This window comes from Malus domestica, chromosome 05 (genome assembly GCF_042453785.1).
Source record: "Malus domestica chromosome 05, GDT2T_hap1".
NCBI lineage: Eukaryota > Viridiplantae > Streptophyta > Magnoliopsida > Rosales > Rosaceae > Malus > Malus domestica.
In genome coordinates, this window is record NC_091665.1 from 893,876 (window position 1) to 912,181 (window position 18,306).

General features: G+C 40.3%; 1 protein-coding gene across 1 annotated transcript in view; it reads right to left on the minus strand.

The window, feature by feature from the left end:
- LOC139196635 (uncharacterized) overlaps window positions 1–18,306 on the minus strand; it is a 29,768-nt gene that overhangs the window by 1,742 nt on the left and 9,720 nt on the right. The window contains exons 2-7 of the mRNA XM_070823015.1: window positions 3,514–3,784; window positions 2,538–3,331; window positions 2,212–2,402; window positions 1,917–2,009; window positions 1,498–1,829; window positions 5–1,396 (exon numbers count right to left, since the gene is read on the minus strand). Coding sequence (XP_070679116.1) covers window positions 5–1,396; window positions 1,498–1,829; window positions 1,917–2,009; window positions 2,212–2,402; window positions 2,538–3,331; window positions 3,514–3,784 — 3,073 coding nt within the window. The remainder of the gene's footprint in view (window positions 1–4; window positions 1,397–1,497; window positions 1,830–1,916; window positions 2,010–2,211; window positions 2,403–2,537; window positions 3,332–3,513; window positions 3,785–18,306) is intronic.

Below are 18,306 nucleotides of genomic sequence, written 5' to 3' on the forward strand. Positions count from 1 at the left end.
TTACCTGAACTAAATTCCTGCAATTTCTCTCATCCGCCTTCATGAAAATCAGAGTATCATCAGCAAAAAATATATGAGAGATCATGGGACCGGCAAGGCCCATTTTTACCCCTTCAATCTGTTTTCTTTCACCCGCCTGCTTAATAAGAAGAGATAGCACCTCACTAACCAGCAAAAAGAGATATGGGGACAGGGGATCCCCCTGGCGAAGCCCGCGAGAAGGAGCGAACCGAGGTCCAGGTTGACCATTAAGGAGAATGGCAAAACTAACAGTGGAGATACACCTCAGGATTAAATTTCTCCAGCGACTATCAAAGCCCATCTTCTCCATAACTGCCAATAAGAAGTCCCATTCCACCCTATCATAAGCTTTATGCATGTCCAGTTTAATTCCCAACTCCAGCTTGCATTTCGTCTTTCTTGTTTTAAGGAAGTGGAATAGCTCATGCGCAATACCAATGTTGTCTTGAATTTGTCTACCTTCCACAAAAGCATTTTGGGTTGGAGAGATCAGATCCTGCAGAAACCTTTTTAAGCGATTGGCTAGGACCTTGGAAAGAATTTTGTAAGAAAAGTTACAGAGGCTGATGGGGCGAAAATGAGACACAGACTCCGGGTTTGGAACTTTTGGAATTAGGGCCAGGTGAGTCGCATTGATTTGCAAAGGTTGTAAAGACCCAGCCATCAGATCCTCAATCATTTTATTGACATCCGCAGTTATAATATCCCACTGAGACCTATAAAATATGCCTTGGAAACCGTCAGGGCCGGGGGCTTTAAGACCACCCATATTCAAAGCAGCCTGTTTTATCTCGTCCGCAGAAACTGGAGCCGATAATGTAGCATTCATCTCCTCCGAAACCTTAGGTATGACGCAGTCAAGGATGCCACCCCAGTCCCTATGTCCCGAGGAAGAGAATAGAGCCATAAAATGCTCATCAAATAGCCTACGAACCTGATCAGGATTATCCACCCACTCCTCGTTATCATTCTTGAGAGTTACCACCTTATTCCTCCTTCTTCTTTGTAAAGTAGATTGATGAAAGAACTTTGTATTGGCATCCCCTTCCTGTAACCACTGGACCCTTGATTTTTGTTTCCAAACACATTCCTCTTGACTCCACAAAGTATCAACAGCTTTGGATAAACCCTCTATTTCTTGAGAGTTGCTTCTCCAGTCCATTTGAAGCCGTCCCAATTGGCTCATCATCTCCTGAATTTTCCAGCGTCTCTGACTAAATTTCCTTCCACTCCACCTAAGAAGCCGAGCGCGGCAGTCACAGATTTTTTTGTTCCACCTCTCAACCGAGTTGCCTTCCTGGGGTTGCACCCAGACTTGTCTCACAATCTCCTTACAATCTGCCTCGTTCGCGCAGTATGCCTCAAACCGGAATATCTTTTAGCTATTTTCCACCTTCGGAGCACAGTGCACAAGAACAGGGTTATGGTCAGAACCAACGTCGTGCCAATAGAGACCAAATAGTTAGGCCAAAGAACCTGCCAATTTTCATTCCCAAGCGCTCTGTCCAATCGTGCCTCCACTAGCTGCCCATTTCGTTTCCCCCGCCAAGTGAATTTAAGGCCATTATAGCCCAAGTCCAAGATCTCTAATTTGCTCATAAACTCCTCTAAATATCTTGTTCGGTTATATCTCACTTCAGCTCCTCCCGATTTCTCATGATCCCATAGAAATTCATTAAAATCCCCACCGCATGTCCATTGGGTATCATCCGAACCGAAATTTTGTATCATTCCCCTCCAAAAGTCAACCTTCTCACTGCTGTAAGACGTTCCGTACACCCTTGTAAACCGGAACACACATTGCAGATCTACAATGCAACAGGTCACATTAATGAAATGTTTCGAAGAGTCGCTCACATTCACCTGAACCGAATCATCCCACTAGAGACTGAGACCTCCAGCCCTGCCAACCGGAGCAACATCAAAACCATTGCAGTACCCCATTCTTCTCCTCACTCCTACTATTCTATGATCTTTCATTTTTGTTTCTGAAAGAAAAATCATAGAGGGTCTATGTTCCCTAATTAGCCCATGAAGAGCTCGAACTACCGTGTCCGACCCGAGACCACGGCAGTTCCAGAACAGGTGTATCATGGAGACCGTGCGGTTGTTAAAGGCCAGCTGCCACCACCTCGGGAAGAAGATCCCGTTTGCTTTGCCATTAGATAACTTTTTTCATAGATGATTGACCTCCCTCCTTATCCAATCCATCCAGCTCACGTTTATTGTTACTACTAATACCCTGCACCTGGACAGCCTTGACTCCCCCTTCTCCACAGATTTCCATACATCGTTGTAGCTGATAGGGTTGAGGAACAAATTTCTGCATTGTTACAACTCCTTCCGATTGAGCAGGATCATCTTCTGGAATCTCTTCTATCCTGGCAGACGGAGTTCCCAAATGCTCCTTACCTTTGCCAAGATGAAAGATTTGTGGGGTCGGGTCTTCTTCATTCTTTTCAGTATTTGTGCTTATTTCCCCCAAGGATTCCTCCCTTCTTCATTGACTCGATGACCTTGAGCCCATCCGTGTTGCCCCAGCATGCCTTCTCTCGCCCCCATTAATAGCCATTGGTCTTGGGAAGTTAATGAAATCCCGAACTGGAGCCGCCTTAGTCCATTCTCCATACCCTGCCATTCCCCCCTTAACGGCTTCATAAGAACACTCTATATTGGAATGCCCAATCCTCCCACATTTATAACAGAAATCCTGTAATCTTTCATATCTAAACTCAATCCACGACTCCTTCTCATTTGTCCTTGGGAGCCAGCACCCTGTTGTCAAAGGGTTTGAAGTATTAACAGCCACTTTAACTCTTAAAAAACCCCGCGCTTTAGCAGTATCCTTAAGTTCCACAAACTCGCCTATCTTAGCAGCCAGGCGCCTCACATTATTTTCTGAAATAAAGTACAGTGGAACACCCCTAATTTGAATCCAGAACAAAACCTTATACATGTTAATTTCCTCCAAAGCTAGCTCCTGATTCCATCTTTTGACTGAGAAGTTTTGCTTCATGACTACCCACGGGACCTGGTTGAGAATCTTAGTAGCAGTGCTTTTGTCCGGGACAGTGATGATGAATGTGTTGTTTTTAACCCATTCGACATCGATTTCCCCATACTCCTTCCACGAGGATCTAAGGATATTTCGAATTCCCCATTTGTTTAGATTTTTATTGACCAATGCCATGCCAACCAGTTTAATTCCTTGCTCCATCATTGATAGATCCATATTTCTTTCCAGGTTAACCACCAACTCCTCAATTTCCTGCGCTGCCATTTGGTTCCAGTTTGTGCTAACCTTCCCTGACTGCTTTAAAAGAAATATGTAGTATAGAGACAACTGAGACTCAATCCAATTCCTAGCCCTGTTCTTTGTCTTTCCGGCAATGCATCTCCCAATTTTTTTTGATAAAATGTAAAGACAACAGTACCAATAACAAAATTTGAGGTTTTGTGACTTTCTCTTACAAAGTATCTCGACATTATTACCCCATTTAATGTATGCTGAGTAGTTGATCTGCACAACTGAGATTGTTCGCGTTTGAGGGAATATCTACCTCCTTTTAATTCCTGGGACTGCCCTCTTGCCTTTAAACCTAAACCCCCTTCTTGTACCCTAGATCTGCCATCCTCTTTAATTTTCTTGATACCTTTTTGTGTAATAGATGTCTTTTCGCCTTCTTTGCTATCTGTCCTCCCTGTGCCTAGAGCATCTGACGGAAGGTGGCCCATCACTTTGTAGGAACGGATTCTTCTAGATCTGCAATTAAGAAGGTGCAGAAGGAAGTGAAATTAATTTAAGGTTGAGAGAAAGGGAAACTTAAATTAGATCTAGATCTGTGATAACAATCTGATGGGTAGTTGAGGCAATTAAGCTCGCAAGTGAATGAAAGGATCAGAGGGCGACGGAGGGAGGTCAACTTAAAGGAACTTTGAAAGGGGATCTGAGGGAATGGTTAGGAAATTAATGAGAGGGTGGCCAGAAACATGAAAGCAGTAGGTGGGAAAGGTAAGGGAGCAAACCCCACAGAGGAGGGACTCTCACAGAGGAGAGAAAACACTCTCACAGAGGAGAGAACAAACTTCTTCTATATAGCCCTGCCGCACTTTTACTGTTTTACTTGCGGTTAAATATTAAATACTACATTTTCTTTCGGTTTCTTTAGCTAACTTTTCTGTCAGGTTTCTTTCACTAATTTATGGGGAAATTAGAATGCCCCACTCTATTTCTACATTTTTTAATTAAACTTTTGTGTCTTTTAAAGATTTGATCAAAACGTTTGGATTAATGGCCACCTAACCATTTTTAAATTTTTTATTTACATATTATTAGTTTATTTCTTTTAAATGAAAAATATTATATGTTGATTTCCCACTTTATCTTTCAGTCGTTGGAGGTTTTTTTTTACCTGTCAGAATTTATGCCCCTTTTTAAGGGACATTTTAACAATTAAATGGATACTAACTATTAAATCATCAAAATTATTTGTCCCTTATTAATGGATATTAACTATTAAATCATCAATATCATCTCCCGAATTTTGAATTTTGAACTTTTTTTTTATTTTTTTTATTTTTTCTGTTGCAGCTCACTTTCACTTGTATATTATCTGTACCTCATGCTATTTTTCTCCAGCAGAGAATTGCAGAACTTGAGGTACGTTTCATGGTTCAACAAGTATACCTAATAATTGGTTATCCTGCTTTGAGGAATGGTGTAACCATAAAAATATTGGTTCAAGTAGAGCATTAAGGATTTTCTGATGGAGAAGAATCCATCATTGTTTCGTTTAGAGCTTGTTGATGCACAAAATCAGTGAGGACTTTGGTACAACAAAAAGTGTCAAGTTTGTGACCTTCGCTAGATTGCTTCGGTCGCTAGTGTGGATAAGTATGTATATGGATAGAGACAGGGAAGCAAACACAAGATGTATGTGGTTCACTCAGATTGGCTACGTCCACGGAGTAGAGGAGTTCTCATTAATTGTGAAGGGTTTACACAAGTACATAGGTTCAAGCTCTCCTTTAGTGAGTACTAGTGAATGATTTAATACAAATGACATTAGGAAATATTGTGGGAGAATGATCTCCTTTTATAGAAGAGAGTTTCTAGCTTTGTTTTGACATTGACACTTGTCGTGTCGTGATTGGCTTCTAATATTGACACATGTCGTGCTATGATTGGCTTCTAATGTCAACACGTATCGCGCTGTGATTGACCTCCTGGTTTAAGGGAAACTCTTCTGGGTCCTTGACGGTATAACGTTGACCGATGCTCAGTAGTTTCGGGATTGGTCAAGTATGGTACAAATAGTGCTCCCCTAAGTTCCCGAGTGAGGGAAGCTCCTCGGTTGGGGACTTGCAAGATCCAAGCTGCTGAGTAATCATGAAACTTCTAAGTATCGAAGTGTGGTATCGTCTTCACTTGCCTTATCTGTCTCATAGGTAGATGTGACATTTTCTCTTGAAGTACTTTTCCTTCATCCATGAGTGGTATCTTTAACCGATGGAGATGCACAAGGTAATGTATCAATTTGACTTGAAGCTTACTTGTAGTTTCAGGCTTGGTTAAGCGCGATACAAACCATGTAGTAAGAGTCCCCTAAGTCGCCGAGGTAGAAGATTTGCCGAAAGACGTGACAGACAAGGTAAGCAATCAAAGCTCCAACTAATCAGTCCCAGATCAAAAGTTTGATTTCGAGTTCCGGCTGATTGTTCTCATTCTCCCTATCTTGCAAGCAACATGAAGGATAAAGAGAAGAAAAAGGAGAAGAGATGATATGAGATACTTTTTCTTTTGAAGAAGTAACTTTCCATAGGCTTATTCTTGAACTGGGTTGAAGGGTATTCTAGTTTCCTCCATAGTATAAGGCCGACTCAAGAATTTGAGGGTCAAAACAAGTCCATTAAATCAAAAGTGCGTTCGACCTTGATGCTATGGGATACTTTTGCTACTGACAAAGTAATAGATGAAACGACACGTGTTCTGTTGCACTTGTCTCCACATGTTTCCTTGTATCCTTCTCACTTTCCCTATTTGTTCCTCAGGTAGATATGGTATCTTTTCTGGAAAAATAAGATGTTGAAGATGAGTACTCGAGAGCAATGCCAAGTAAGTAATCAGGCAAGGGGTTCCAGGCAATCAGTTCCTGAGTGGAAGCTTGATTCCAAGTGCTGACTGATTGCTTTCTTTCTCCTTGTCTTGTAGGTAAGAACAAGGTCAAAGGAAAAGACAGGGAAAAATCATGATATGGGATACTCTTGCTTTTAACCCTGATGATATGAGATACTCTGGCTCTGGTATGGCTTGTTTGCAAAGGTATTATCAGGGGGAAAATAAGTTGAGCATTTTTTTTTATTTGTAGGTTTGCCTAGCTTTGGAGGATGAAGGTCAACATACAAAGGAATTGTCCCAATAGTGAGTAGTAACGCTGTTCCTTTACCCTTCTCGGTCATAGCAATGTAGTAGGAGTTGCAAGATTCACGTGTTTTAACTTTGTCAGAGCACTTTGAAAAAGTGGTCTGTGGAATCTGGAAAGCTGATGTTGCGTGTGAAGATTGCAGAGAAGCTTTATCCAAGGAAATCTGGCTCTCGAAGTTTAGAGAGTGGTGCCTCTTCGATTTTCGAACAAGCAATCTTGTCGGGGACCTGACTCTCGAGATTCGGAGAACGATGCCTCTTCGATTTTTGAGAAAGCAATCCTGTTGGGAGTCTGGCTTTCGAGATTTGGAGAGCGATGCCTCTTTGATTTTTGAGAAAGCAATCCTGTTGTGAGTTTGGCTCTTGAGAGTTGAATAGCGGTGCCTCTTCGATTTTTAAGAAAGCAATCCTGGTAGGAGTTTGGCTCTCTAGATTCGGGGAGCGGTGCCTCTTCGATTTTTGAGCAAGTAATCCTGTTGGGAGTGTTTTCTCGATGTGAGTAAAGGTTGGGCATTTTTGCCAGTCTACCTTGCCACGGAGCACGAAGGTTGACACACACAGGGACTTTCCAGTTATCAAGCAGTGGTGTTGTTCCTTTTACCCTTGTGGGTAATGGTAGGGTAGTTGGACCTTCAAAATTTATGTGTCTAAACTTTGTCAGAGATCTTTGGGAAAGTTATTTGTGGTACCTGAGGAGCTGATGTTGCGTGTAGGGAGTGTCGACATATTTTTCTCAGGAAAATCTGCTTCTCGAAATCCGGAGAGTGGTGCCTCTTCGATTTTTGAACCAATGGCCCTGTTGTCCTTTCTTTTATAGGGGCACCAATTGTGTACAAGAAGTACATTCAGAGAGTTATTGCTTGTAGGAATTTTCCCCTTATTTTTGTACTTCAGAGATTTATTGCACCTCATTTCTCCTTCATCATTTCTGAGAATGTCTGGCCCATCTGACCGTCGTTTTGACTTGAACTTTGGTGAAGAGACAGCCATGCCTTCTCAAGACAACATATGGTGCCCATTCTTCTTATCCCCTACTAGTCATCTTACCATTGGGGACTCTGTGATGAAGAATGATATGACCGCTGCGGTGGTGGCCAGGAACCTTCTCACTCCCAAAGATAACAGACTACTTTCCAAACCGTCTGATGAGTTGGCTGTTAAGGATTCTCTGGCTCTTAGTGTTCAGTGTGCAGGTTCTGTGTCTAATATGGCCCAACGTCTATTTGCTCGAATCCGCCAAGTTGAATCATTGACGGCTGAAGTGATAAGTCTCAAACAGGAGATCAGATGGCTCAAGCATGAGAATAAACAGTTGCATATGCTCGCACATGAGTATGCTACAAACATGAAGAGGAAGCTCGACCAGCTGCAGGAATATGATGGTCAGATTTTACTTGATCATCAAAGGTTTGTGGGTTTGTTCCAAAGGCATTTATTGCCTTCGTCTTCTGGGGCTGTACCGCGTAATGAAGCTCCAAATGATCAACCTTCGATGCCTTGTCCTTCTGGGGTTCTGCCCAATACTGAGACTCCGAATGATCACTCTCCAGTGCCTCCTCTTCCTGGGGCTCTGCCGACTGTTGAGACTTATCCTAAGCAACCTTTGTGAATGCTCCCTCTTGTTTGTTTATTTTAATTCATGTATATGTACATATTTGTAACTTATCGGAGATATCAATAAATAATCTTTGCTTCATTTCAACGTATTGTGTTAAATACACCAAGGCTTCCTTCACTAAGTTCTTTGAATTTTTTTTCTTTTGTTGAAGCTTGTATTTTGAAGCTTTGTGAGTGAAGCATGTAGGTTGAGGTAATGCTTCCTTAATTTCCCAAGTGAGGAAAACTTCTCGGTTGGAGACTTGAAAAATCTAAGTCACTGAGTGGTCGTGAGACTTCTGAGTATCAAGGTGCAGTAGGATATGGTAGGAGTCCCCAAAGTCTTCGGTTAAGGGAGTTGACGAATGAGGTGTCTTGCTAGAAGCCAAAGTTTCCAAAGTAACAAAACTTCACCATTTTCCTTGCTAAGTGGTAGCCCAAAACTCCTCCTTCATATTTATTTGTTATGAAAGTTGTTATGCCCAAAGAAGAGGAAGCCTAGGCAAATTTTTTATTTTATTTTTTTGAATTTTTGAATTTTCGAGGTTGAAGCTTTGTAGGTGAAGCTTTGAGGTTGAAGCTTTATTGGGTACCATGAATTGATTTTGCCTCACACTATCTTGATCAAGATAGTGTGAAGCTTTTGTAGGTGAAGTTTTTGTGTTGAAGCTTTGTAGGTGAAGCTTTTGTGGGTGAAGCTTTTGTGGGTGAAGCTTTTGTGGTGGGTAAAGCTTTTGTTGGTGGAGCTTTTATGGGTGAAGCTTTTGTAGGTGAAGCTTTTGTGGTGGGTGAAGCTTTTGTTGGTGAAGCTTTTGTAGGTGAAGCTTTTGTTTTGAAGCTTTGTAGGTGAGGCTTTGGAGTTGAAGCTTTGTAGATGAAGCTTTGGAGTTGAAGCTTTGTAGATGAAGCTTTTGTGTTGAAGATTTTGTAGGTGAAGCTTTTGAGTTGAAGCTTTTGTTGGGTACCATGAATTGATTTTGCTTCACACTATCTTCATCAAGATAGTGTGAATCTTTTGGGAATTTGTAGTTGTCCTCCATTGATGAAACTTTTGTTGGTAAAGCTTTTGTGGTGAAGCTTTGTTGGGTACCATGAATTGGTTTTGCTTCACATTGTCTTGATCAAGAGTGTGTGAAGCTTTTGAGAATCGTGGTTGAAATCCTTTGATGAAGCTCTTGTTGGCACCATAAATTGGTTTTGCTTCACACTGTCTTGATCAAGAGTGTGTGAAGCTTTTGAGAATTGTGGTTGCCCTCAATTGATGAAGATCTTGTTGGCACCATAAATTGGTTTTGCTTCACACTGTCTTGATCAAGAGTGTGTGAAGCTTTTAAGAATTCTAGTTGCCCTCCATTGATGAAGCTTTTGTTGGAACCATAAATTGGTTTTGCTTCACACTGTCTTGATCAAGAGTGTGTGAAGCTTTTGAGAATTGTGGTTGAACTCCTTTGATGAAGCTCTTGTTGGCACTATAAATTGGTTTTGCTTCACAGTGTCTTGATCAATAGTGTGTGAAGCTTTCTACGAGTTATAATGTTTGCATTGTTACAGAGGAGAAATGTCTGAAGCAGATGCAAGAGGGCTGAATAGCTTGATCTTCGTATGCCATGCACTGAAGTTGTTGTTGGCTTGCAATAAGACTTTGTTGGTGACTATAACTCTTGTTGGGCATAAGTGCTCCCCTAGTTGAGTTGTCAAGCTTGAGGTTTTTTATTATTTGTGAATGCTAGGAGTTCACATGTACAAGTTGTACCACTCGTCTTCTAATAGGTGGAATGAATGGTGAGTTGCTTTCATCACTTGGTTGGTGGTACGAAGGTGAGTTCCTTCATCACCTTTCACCACATTTCATCACTTGGTTGGTGGCATGAATGGTGTTGATGCACAAAACAGGAGGTCTTGGAACAACGTAAATCCGACCGTGAATCTGCAAGAAATGTAAATAACACAAGATGTATCGTGGTTCACCCCAAGGTTTGGGCTACGTCCACACTGATTATGTATTTATCTGAGGGAGAGAGAGCTATGAGAATGAGAGCTTTGAGAAGGGGGTGAAAGGGCCTTAGGAATTGGCCTTCTCCAATTGTGAGGGTGAAGGGTCCTTTATAGATTAAGGACTCTTCACTTATTACATATTTCCCCTTTCTTTATCACATAATTACATTTAAGTCCCCCGAGTATTTATACGAGGTCTAAATACGGAGGCCCTAAATATGGTATAAACAGTAGTCCCCCAAGTCTTCAGTCAAGAGAGTCTTTTGGCTGGAGACTTGAAATTCAGTCCATGTGTGGGTCGAAGTAACTAGAGGCTGTCTTGAACTGATGCTCGATATGAGGCAGTGCTCAATCTGAAATGATGCTCAACTAGAAGTAACACACGCTGTTCGGCTGCTCGACTCGTGGCTTATGTTGCCTTAGTTGGCTCGGCTTTGTGGCGTTTGAAGGTGAGAGAGTCCCTTTTATAGAATAAGGGCTCGTTCCTCAATACATGAATGATGGGCTAGAGTTGATACTCGCGGCGAGGCGGTTACTCAGTAGGCGGCGATGCTCTCTATGTTGGAAGTATGCCCACAAAGCCACTCATTTGATGTAATAGCTTTTTGGAATACTTATTGTATTAAACTTTTATATGTTTAATGAAGGGCAAAGCTTATTGTTAATCACTATTTATTGTATCATGTGTTTAAGCAATAAGGGAATCCAAGGAATGTATTTGTTCTAAGAGAGAAGTGATCTAATGAGTTAGATTATCGAGACATCTCTCTTATGTTCATTCCTAAAACGTTCCTAGCCATAGGATTGCCAATTGGGCATTGACAATCCGTTAAGGTTAGTATGTGTTATGTTGACTCAAACGTGAGTATGAACTAGTCTCAAGTCATTTGGTGTTGGACACTGAGACAAACACATAGGTGCTCGAAAGAGTAATCGAGTACACTGAACGTCGATCAAAAGAGAGTTCGAACATACATGTCATGTATGAACTCTAAAGTTGCAATATGCAAAGTAGTCATTTGACCTGAGGCATCATAGATGTCTAATGGTTAGGTCCTTGATCTTTGATCATGTCAATGGCATTCCTTCGGATTGTCCACGGCATTGTTGGGGTCAAGCTATCTAGTCATGTAGGCATATGAATGCACAACAAGGGATCTCTAACCTTCCATGGTGGAAGGAGAATACTCTAAGATATGATTCTAAAGTCTTTGGCCAAAGCATATGAATATGACTTAGGAAGTTTGTTCCAAATCATATTCAAAGGAGTCATATAGGAAAGTATCACATTGGATAGTAGACATGAAACAAACTATCACTTAAACAATGTGATTAAGAGTATTGTATTAGAGAATGACCGTATTGCATTGTAGTTGTAACTGGATAGGTTCTCCAACCAATTCTACTTAGCTTGGGTAACCATGATATGCTGCTAGGTGTCACTCATGGTTTGTGGAAGCCCTGAAGATTAGCAAACACTAATCTTAAGGGAGAATTGAAATGTGGTTTCAATTCACAATCGATCGTTAAGAGTAACATCGCCCACTGCCTCGCTAATTGGAACCTAATGGATCGCACACCACATAAGGATGTTAGTGAAGAAATTATATGAAATGGATAAACAATTAAATGGTTTAATTGAAGAATGGTCAAGATTAATTAATTAGTTAATTAATTATACGAAAAGTTCGTATTGGGCTTATATGTTGGTTTTGGGTTTCGGGGCCCAAAAGTGTTTTGGTCCACAAGGCCCATTATGTTTAAGTTGTATGACAACTAAAACAAAATGGGCAAATTAGCCCAATAACAAGGAGAGGCCGGCCATTAGGGTGAATGGGCAAGCTTGCTTAATTACAAGTTTGCCACTCACCAAAGAAAATGTTATAAAAGGAACTTTATAGCAATTTTCTCATTAGGGTTTTCTAATAGAAATTGGGTGAAACATTTTCTCTCATTTTCTACATAGAGGCCGGCCACTTAGAGGATTTTTACTAGCATCTAAAATCTCTCTAAGTCATCCATATCATCTTCACAATATACAACCTTGGTGAAGAGACTTAGAGACATCAAGCTTTTGATGTTTTTGGAGAACAAATCCTTTTTCCTCTAATCATCAAAGGAGCACTAAAGGGAGGAAAACACAAGGAGGATTCAAGGAGCTTGGAGGTGACTTGAAGGCCCTCCACTTGGGTGAATCCCTTGTGTAAACAAGGATGAGCTTCAAGGGTAAAGAATCACTAAATCTTTACTTCTCTTTAATTTTGTTAAAGAGTTTATTTTGGTTCACCATATACTAGGCTTTGAAAGTCATGGGTTTTATGAATTGTTTTTGGATGCATGCCTACTTTAAAGTGTTGATAGCTTGCATGTGTATTCAAATGTTCATACTTGTTCTTAGCTAGGACAAAATTTTTCCTTCAAGTGGTATCAGAGCCTAGGCCTAGTTTATGGTGAATCCTTTTGGGTTTTGTGATGTTCATATTTTGTGATTTAAATGTTGTAAATGTTACAAGCTTTGTTCTTGCTTTTGAATATATAAATTTTGCTAGAAAATTTAGCATCTCAAATGTTGTAGATGTATTTCATATAAGCATGAATATTGGAACTAAAATTTGGTGCCATGAGTTTTGGGAAATTCGGCCAAATCCTTAGGGTGATTTTTTGGGTTCATGTTTGTCTTGTTAAAATGGTTTTAAGGTGATTTATGGAACCCCTAAGTACCCTAGGATATTAGCCCTCTTTTGAGAGGTGAAAAATTGAGTTTTGGTGAATGAAAACATCCATGGAACTATTATGAGTTTTCATGGTGTTCTTCATTGTTCTTGGTGTTCTTGCCAAGAACATAAAGTTTTGAAGTTTTGATTCAAAAGTTTTATGTTTTTCATAAAGTTTTGGTTTAATTTTGATGGGTGATGGATATTGGTGAAGCATTAAAATTGGCTTTAATGTTTGTCTAAACTCATTAATGTTTTTACAAAACATTTTCTTACAAACCATCAATTTCACCTCACCCACCAAAATCAACTTGCATATTGCACATGCATGCACTAAAACCCTTTCACACTTGTTCACACACTCCCTTGGCCGGCCACCCCTCAAGTGGGGTACTTTTGGGGTCTTTTGTGCAATTACATAAAGTTTTGATAATTTTGTGTTTTTGCATTTTGGCCCAAAAGTTTACGTTTTTACGTTAAGGTCCTAAAACGCTAAAGGACGAATTGTTTTGATCCTTTAATGATGTTTTTACATTAATAAAATTTTGGGATCTAGTTGTATTTACATGAAGTTGTGGACTATTGTGTTTATACAAAGTGACCCCAAAAGTTTTTGTATTTACATTATGGCCCAATTGTTGTGGTCATAGTTTCCTTTTGGCCCAAATAAAATGAGAACAAAATTGTTTTGTCTCTTTAATGAGAATTGGATTTTCATTCTATTTAGTTCCATTTAAATCAATTCTATGGATCCAAAAAAAAACAATTGTTTAAAGTTGCTTTCTTAGTTAATGTGATTGATTAAGAAAAGGGTGATTATGAACCAAAGGCCACGATAATTGAGCTATGTGATTGGCCGATATACATTATGAATGTTTGGGTTTGGTAGTGTAGATTTGAATGTAATTTGATTAATTCAATTTGTTGTAAATGGACATAAGTCCATCATTTGATTTATGTTGTAAAAGGGCATAAGCCCTTATTATTATTTCATGTATTCCTTTTTGTTTATATGTATGCAAAATGGAATAGTTGGGTCCAACGCCCAATAGGAAATAACGGTTTAATTGGATTAAACGCGTAACTAAAATCAACAACTATCTACCTTAAACCCAAGGTCCAACACAAGGCTCGTGTTGGATCAAATCAAACGGTTCATAATCATCCTAAAACCTAATATGACTATATAGTCCATATGAGGATGCAATGCATTCGTTAGTAGTTCCATATAGTCTCGCTCGTTTCAACGAAACAGTGGGAGTATTATATGCTACTAAATCATATTGACTTGGACCAATAGTTGTGATAGGCCCAAGTTCTTTTAATGTGATTAAAATGTTTTGATGTAGCCCAAAACTACTCCCTCAAATCAAATATTAAGTTGATAAGCGAGAGATGTTTTGAACATCTCTTCGTAGGCCTTCCACCGTGGTGGGTTCCAAGCGTTTGTGACTCATGCACCGGCCTCACCCTATCATGGGGAAGTACAAAGCATGTGCTTACATCCAGGAGGAATTCATATACATATGATGAGGTGAATGTAGGCAACGAGGATAGCCGACATCGTATCATCGTGAGGCTATTCTTGAACCCCTATACAAACTAAGCATGGTGGGAATAACTTAACTAAGTGCAATGAAGCCGACATCGTATCATCGTGAGGCAACATTCTCTAGAGGCCAAACGGATGGGTAATTACAAAAGTTGTAAATGAATAATGCGTTATTCTCTCATCATTATTTTTGCTAGCCAACATCGTATCATCGTGAGGTGGGCTTGGTAATGGTGAGTCTCCCATAACCCGCTAAGAGTTCAATATAACTCTCGAATTCTATTGAGGGATGTGGAATTTGCCAAAAATAGTGGGTGGTACTATTTGATTCAAAGACCCAATCAAATAGTTTTAAACAAACAATCTAATACGATTTCTGTTATGTTATGTAGTGAACGACATGCCTAAAATTATACCCACCATTATACTTGACCAAAGGGGCCTTAAGGGCCAACGTTTCCTTGCTTGGTATCGCCACATTGAGAATGTCTCAAAGGTGAAAGACATATTGTATGTGCTTAAGCAATCCCCTCCTTATGTACCTCCTACGAAATTAGCTTCAAAGGAGGAGTGTCAAAACTATGTTAGACACTATGAGGATGACTTACAAGCCAAATGCTTAATCCTTACTTCACTTAGTAAGGAGCTTATGAAGCTACATAAGCACATGGACACTTCTTGTGCCATGGTTGAAAGTTTGCATAAGATGCATGACATTGAGACTAGTAATGTACGATTCTCAAATGTTTGTAGTCTAATGAATGCCAAAATGGCAATGGGGACATCGGTCCATAAACATGGACAAAAGATGGAAAAGATATTTAAAGATCTTAAAAGTTTAGGAACTTCCATCGATGGGAAAATGGCCCAAGATTTTTTCCTTGCATCTCTCTCGGATGATTTCACTAAGTTTATTGTAAACTATAAAGTGAATAGATTCGATCATTCTTTGAAAGAGATGATTGACATGTGCTGTAAATTTGAAAAAGGTTTCAAAATAGACAGTGGGAGTGAGAATGCAAACATAAGGAAAAGGTTGCATAAGAAGAAGGCAAAGAAATCCAAAGGAACATGCTTTCATTGTGGAAAGGATGAACGTTGGAAGAAGAAATACAGGGTGCGCATTGCGAGCCTTATGACACGAACTTTTGAAGAGACTATTTCTGTCATAGAGAGTGCTTTTACAGTGAGCTCCAGTTCCTGGATATTTGATTCAGGCGCTAGTCAACATATCTGTAATACGATGCAGGGACTAGTGGGGAGCAAATCACTGCGCAATAATGAGATGGTTGTGCGAGTTGGGAACGGCACTAAAATCTCTGCAAAAGCAATAGGCACCTACATGCTTAACCTACCCTCTGGGGAAGTCCTGGAACTTAAAAATTGTTTATATTTTCCTTCATGTATAAAGAATTTGATTTCCATCTCTAAGCTTTTACGAGATGGGCACTCAGTATTGTTTGACAAAATGAGTTGCACTTTATACTTGAACGGTCGTATTATCTCTCATGGTAATATGATAGAGGGACTTTTTCACCTAGAGACGAATAGTGGGATGCACTGTATTGCGAGCAGGAATACCTCAAAACCCAAAAGGGCTAGAGAAGAAGTTAACCAAGAAAAGATGTGGCATCTTAAACTTGGACATGTGAACCTTGAAAAGATTCACAAGATGTCGAAAGACGGATACATCCACCCATTAGGTAATGACCGGATGGGTACTTGTGAATGTTGCTTGAAAGGGAAAATGACCAAATCTCCATTTACTGGAAAAGGAGAGCGTGCCACTGAAATTCTAGGGTTAATCCACACTGACGTATGTGGACCTATGTCTACTACGTCGAGAGGAGGCTTCTCCTACTATATCACATTCACCGACGATCACTCTCGGTTTGGCTATGTGTATCTTATGAAGTACAAGTCAGAATCCTTTGAAAGGTTCAAAGAATTCAAGAATGAAGTTGAGAAGCAAACTGGGAAACAGATAAAGATCCTAAGATCGGATCGAGGGGGTGAATATCTGAGTAACGAGTTCCTAGATTACCTCAAAGAGTGTGGAATAATATCACAATGGACTCCACCGGGAACTCCACAACTCAATGGAGTTTCTGAAAGGAGAAATCGAACCTTGATGAACATGGTTCGTTCTATGATGAGTTCTGCTGATCTACCAGTAACATTCTGGGGATACGCTCTATATACAGCAGCTTACTTGCTTAATAGAGTACTTTCCAAATCAGTTTCACAAACGCCCTATGAGATATGGCATGGAAGAAAGCCAAGTCTTAAACACATTAAGATTTGGGGTTGTGAAGCATATGTCAAGAAGCTTGAAGCTACTAAGCTTGAAGCGAGATCAGTAAGATGCTATTTTGTGGGATATCCTAAAGAAACTATGGGATATGAGTTCTACCATCCTGACGACCAGAAAGTCTTTGTCGCCAGAACTGCTAAGTTTCTAGAGGACGAATTCGTTCTCAAAGGGACTATAAGCAAACAGATGGAAATTAATGAGATTAATAATGAACCACAAACAAGCACTAGACATATTGACAACCCTGTTCCTGAACCCCTGGCTCCACGTAGATCTGAACGGGTTAGTAAGCCACCTAAGAGGTATGGCTTAGACAATGACTTTGATGAATTGTACCTTCTAGGTGACAATGAAACAAAGGAGGACCCTAGAGACTACACTGAAGCAATGTCCGACATTGATTCAAAGAGATGGCAAGAGGCCATGAAATCCGAGATGGATTCCATGTATCAAAATCAGGTCTGGACTCTTGTAGACCCTCCAGAAGGTATTGTACCAGTTGGAAACAAATGGGTTTTCAAGAGGAAGATAGGCGTTGATGGGAACGTGGAGACTTATAAGGCTAGATTGGTAGCCAAGGGTTACAGGCAAAGAGAAGGGCTTGACTATGAAGAAACTTTCTCTCCTGTAGCCATGATTAAGTCCATTCGGATTTTGCTTGCTATAGCTGCGTACCATGATTATGAGATCTGGCAAATGGACGTGAAGACGGCCTTTCTGAACGGCTACCTAGAGGAAGAGCTCTATATGACTCAACCCGAAGGTTTCGTGTCCAAGTCTGAAAAGACTAAGGTATGCAAGCTTCAAAGGTCCATTTATGGACTCAAGTAAGCCTCCAGGAGCTGGAACATTCGTTTCGACACTGAAATCAAAACGTTTGGTTTTACTCAAAACGAAGACGACAATTGTGTTTATCAAAAAGTCGTTGGGGATGCAGTTGTATTCCTAGTGTTATATGTAGATGACATATTACTATTCGGGAATGACACTGCAATACTTTCTTCTGTAAAAGTGTGGTTGTCCAAAACCTTCCACATGAAAGATTTAGGAGATGCATCTTATGTACTTGGGATAAAGCTCTATCGTGATAGATCCAGAAAATTAATTGGATTATCCCAATCTATGTACATTGATAAGGTGCTAAGTAGGTTCGAGATGGAACAATGTAAGAAAGGCTTTCTTCCTGTAAGACATGGAATTCACCTTTCTAAGTCCATGGAACCTAAGACTCCTGAAGAGATAAGGCATATGAGTAGAATTCCTTATGCTTCAGCCATAGGAAGTCTCATGTATGCCATGATATGCACAAGGCCTGATATCGCATATGCTGTGAGCATTACTAGTCGATATCAATCTAACCCAGGATTAGAACACTGGGCAACTGTCAAGACGGTCCTTAAGTACTTAAGAAGAACTAAGGACATGTTCCTCGTATATGGAGGAGCATCAGAGTTGCGAGTGGAAGGCTATACAGACGCAGATTTCCAATCTGACGTCGATGATAGAAGTTCCAACTCCGGATATGTATTCACTCTGAATGGTGGGGCTGTCAGTTGGAAAAGCAAGAAGCAAAGTGTAATTGCTGATTCCATGACAGAGGCTGAATATGTCGCTACAGCTGAAGCCGGCAAAGAAGCGTTCTGGATGAAGAAGTTCATTACTGAACTTGGAGTGGTTCCAACCATTACAT